Source organism: Dermacentor variabilis, chromosome 6 (assembly GCF_050947875.1).
Source record: "Dermacentor variabilis isolate Ectoservices chromosome 6, ASM5094787v1, whole genome shotgun sequence".
Taxonomy (NCBI): Eukaryota; Metazoa; Arthropoda; class Arachnida; order Ixodida; family Ixodidae; genus Dermacentor; species Dermacentor variabilis.
The window spans coordinates 46,999,471-47,002,687 of NC_134573.1; the positions used below are offsets into that span (position 1 = coordinate 46,999,471).

A 3,217-nucleotide genomic window follows, 5' to 3' on the forward strand; every position below is an offset into this window, starting at 1 on the left:
ATTTGTACAAGCATCCGACTAGAAATTCTATGCTGTTCACGAAGTTACGCGGAGCTGGAAAGCCAACGTGAACGCCTAAAGAGCACTGCCTTGCTATGCGTGCATTCACTCTGCGAAAGGTCGTCTGCTGCGCTCGAGCATCGTAGGCCGCGCCATGGTCGAGGAGGGAGCGTGAAAGAGAGGAGTGAAGGCGGAGGAGCAGAGTGGCACTACTTTACGAAGTTTCAGGGGTTTTAGCAGCGACACGTCAGAGGCGTCCCGCATCGGACGCTGCACCTAGCAATCGGGCTGTGAGCGGAAAGAGGAGCCACGTCGCCAAAACGCGAGGGTGCGAGTGACGAGTGAATTTGGAAGGGGAGAGAGCAAGAAAACTTATTAAACGGAAGGGTAGTGTGGCATCCTCGCACAGATCCCCGCACGGTCCGAAGGGGAGAAGCGGGCGAGTGGCGCGCCACGTGTCGGGGCTTCGCAGCACATTGCGAGGAGGGGGGTCTTCTTTGTTTGCCGCAAGATGGCTCCGCGTGTGCGCAGATCGCAGAAGAAATGTAGCGGAAACGTAATTCGCTACACGTGTAACTGGGACTTCTGTAAGTTACATTCTCATAATAAACGAGAAGAAAGGGGGTTAACCGAGGGGCCCGATTTTTATTAGTCATATCATGAGAAGCCAACAAACACTAACACCAAGGACAACATTGGGGAAATTATTTATGCTGAATAAATGAAATAAAGAAACGATAAATTAGTGGAAATTAATGTGGATGAAAAAACAACTTGCCGCAAGTGGGAGCCGAACCCACAACCTTCGCAATGCGAAGGTTGTGGGTTCGGCTTCCATCTGCGGCAAGTTGTTTTTTCATCTGCGAAGGTTGTGGGTTCGGCTCCCACCTGCGGCAAGTTGTTTTTTCATCCACTTTATTTCCACTAATTTATCGTTTCTTTATTTCATTTATTCAGCACAAGTAATTTCCCCTATGTTGTCCTTGGTGTCAGTCTTTGTTAGCTTCTCATGATATGTTCATAATAACCGATATACACCACAGTATAATTTTCTACGACACGTTTCTAAGGCAACATCGCATTCACTAGAGGCGCTTTTGTACCGCTTTGAAGCGTTGAACTCATGGCTGATAATGGCTGAGTGGTATTCCTTCGTCGGCTCTCGTGCGCGTCGGACGCTGGGATCATGTGCTCTCTCCGAGTAGTGTCAGCGGCTTCAGGCCGTGGTTCTACCGTATCTGCTGAGGATTACAAGGCTATTCTGCCCCAACTGCCAACTGGAAACGCTTCCCTGAACACTGTATTTCTTCATTGTGATGTGTCTGCAAGGCCCTACCGAATCAACGATTTCGAAGAAGAAATTGAGCGCCAACAAGTAGTCAAGGATGCAGCGTCGATCCAGATGAATCATGTCTGGGCACTAACGACAAATTCCATGGCCGCCAAACAAGTGCTCGTAGATGCAAAGGAACTGCGCATCAAAGGTAAAAGATGCCTTGTCATCGATCCCAACGACAGTCAGGTGAGAGTCAAACTTCACTGGCTTCCTTACCACATCAGTGACGACGCCGTTCGAAAAGCGTTGAAACCATATGGGAAAATTGAAGAAATGAGCACAGAAACGTGGCTTACAGGAAAATTCAAGGGTGCGCAAACCTCATCTAGGTCGGTGATTTTGAGACTGAAATATGGATTTAATGTCGAATCGCTCCCGCATCAGATTCGTATTCAGGGCAGCAACACTCTTGTAATTGTGCCTGGACGACCACCCCTGTGTCTCAGATGTAAGAAATCGGGCCATATAACAAAGGATTGTCGTATCCCGCGGTGTTCTGCATGCCGCAAATTTGGTCATGAAGCTGACGACTGCAGGATAACGTACGCTACCATGACACGGGAAGACGGCGAGAACGACGACGTACATGCACTCATGGACGAGGACGAAGCTGTAGAAACTTTACAGCCTCGTAACATTAATCTTTCCTCGTGGGTGCCTGAGCCTGCAACACCAACCACGTAAAAAGAAGGTGAGGCCGACTCTCCAGTGAAGGCTGTGGTAGTTGTATCACCTGTTGTTTCTGTAACAACGGATAAAATCTCGGGGGAGCCCGAATAAAAGTGCAGTGTAGTGTTTCAAGTTCCGTGCCCTTCTGTGCCTGTGGAGTCGCCGACGGCGTCTGAAGTGATCTACCCAGCAGAACTAGAACGCCCGGAGACGCCCGTGGCAGAGATTGCGGACTTTGGAGCGGAACGTCCCAAGACGCTAGCGGCGTCTGAAGCCCCTCACCTTCCAATGGAAGCGGATACGCCAGAGGTGTACCATTCCCTGGAGTCTGAGCCGGAGGACGCAAGCAATAGGGCTACAAGGTTGCCTGAGCTTGGTTCGGACGAGGATGAAGGCACGTCAGGGACCATTACAGAGATGAGAAGCGTGGTGCAACAAGTAAAATCTAAAGCGGCCATGAAGAGGAACCGTGTTACCACGGCTCCTCGGATGCCACCCATGGAAAAACGTCACAAGCGCTCCTTGTGACCTGTAAAGATCACGCCTCAAAGGTATCCATCATTGCCTGGAGTATCGGCAGTTTTATCACTATGGCTTACTTAAAGCTAGCAACCTTTAACTGCGTGAGCTTGGTCGCACGCAGGAGGAAGCAGTGGTTTTCGAATCTGCCACTGCAAGAAAATGTTGACATTGCGTTTATTCAGGAGACAAAACTTTCATCGAGCGCGCAGTTAGAAGAGATGGACCACTTTGTTCGCAACCATTACTCGTTTCATTTTTCGCCTCCTTGTGGTTACAGTGGAGGGACGGCACTTTTGATAAAGAAACACTCAGCGGTACTAGTCTACCCCGAGTGGGACAAGGACCGAAACGGCCGTGTATGTAGTGTGGATTTGGTATGCCGGAATGAACCATACAAGCTTATTTCCATTCATGCTCCGAATGACGCATCGCCAAGAAAAGAATTCTTTTCAGGCCTGAGGCAGTATCTTGACTCACCATGCCTTACCATACTTGCCGGAGAAGTTAATTGTGTTTTACGTGCTTCAGACTGTTCGAAAAAGCGATCTCCAGATACCAGCCTAGCAGACCTCAGTAAGCTTTCGAGAGACTACGACTTGCAAGATGTTACCAAATTTGCGCCAGGAGATAACGACGGTTTTACACATGGGCAAGGGGACTGTCATTCAAGGCTTGATCGGTTTTACGTGT

At 49.3% G+C, this 3,217-nt stretch overlaps 1 protein-coding gene across 1 annotated transcript; it reads left to right on the forward strand.

Annotated features, from left to right (window-relative positions):
* Window positions 1-1,186: 1,186 nt before the first annotated feature.
* On the forward strand, window positions 1,187-2,533 carry LOC142586111 (uncharacterized). Its single transcript, XM_075697368.1, has 2 exons — window positions 1,187-1,948; window positions 2,165-2,533. The coding sequence occupies exons 1-2, from the start codon at window positions 1,187-1,189 to the stop codon at window positions 2,531-2,533; spliced, it is 1,131 nt and encodes a 376-aa protein (XP_075553483.1).
* Window positions 2,534-3,217: the final 684 nt, after the last annotated feature.

Bases quoted from the DNA above. Each gene is read 5' to 3' on its own strand.
- LOC142586111 (XM_075697368.1), top strand. From the start codon at position 1,187: ATGTGCTCTCTCCGAGTAGTGTCAGCGGCTTCAGGCCGTGGTTCTACC. The intron at 1,949-2,164 runs GTAGAAACTTTA...GTGCCTGTGGAG, and splicing joins TCATGGACGAGGACGAAGCT to TCGCCGACGGCGTCTGAAGT.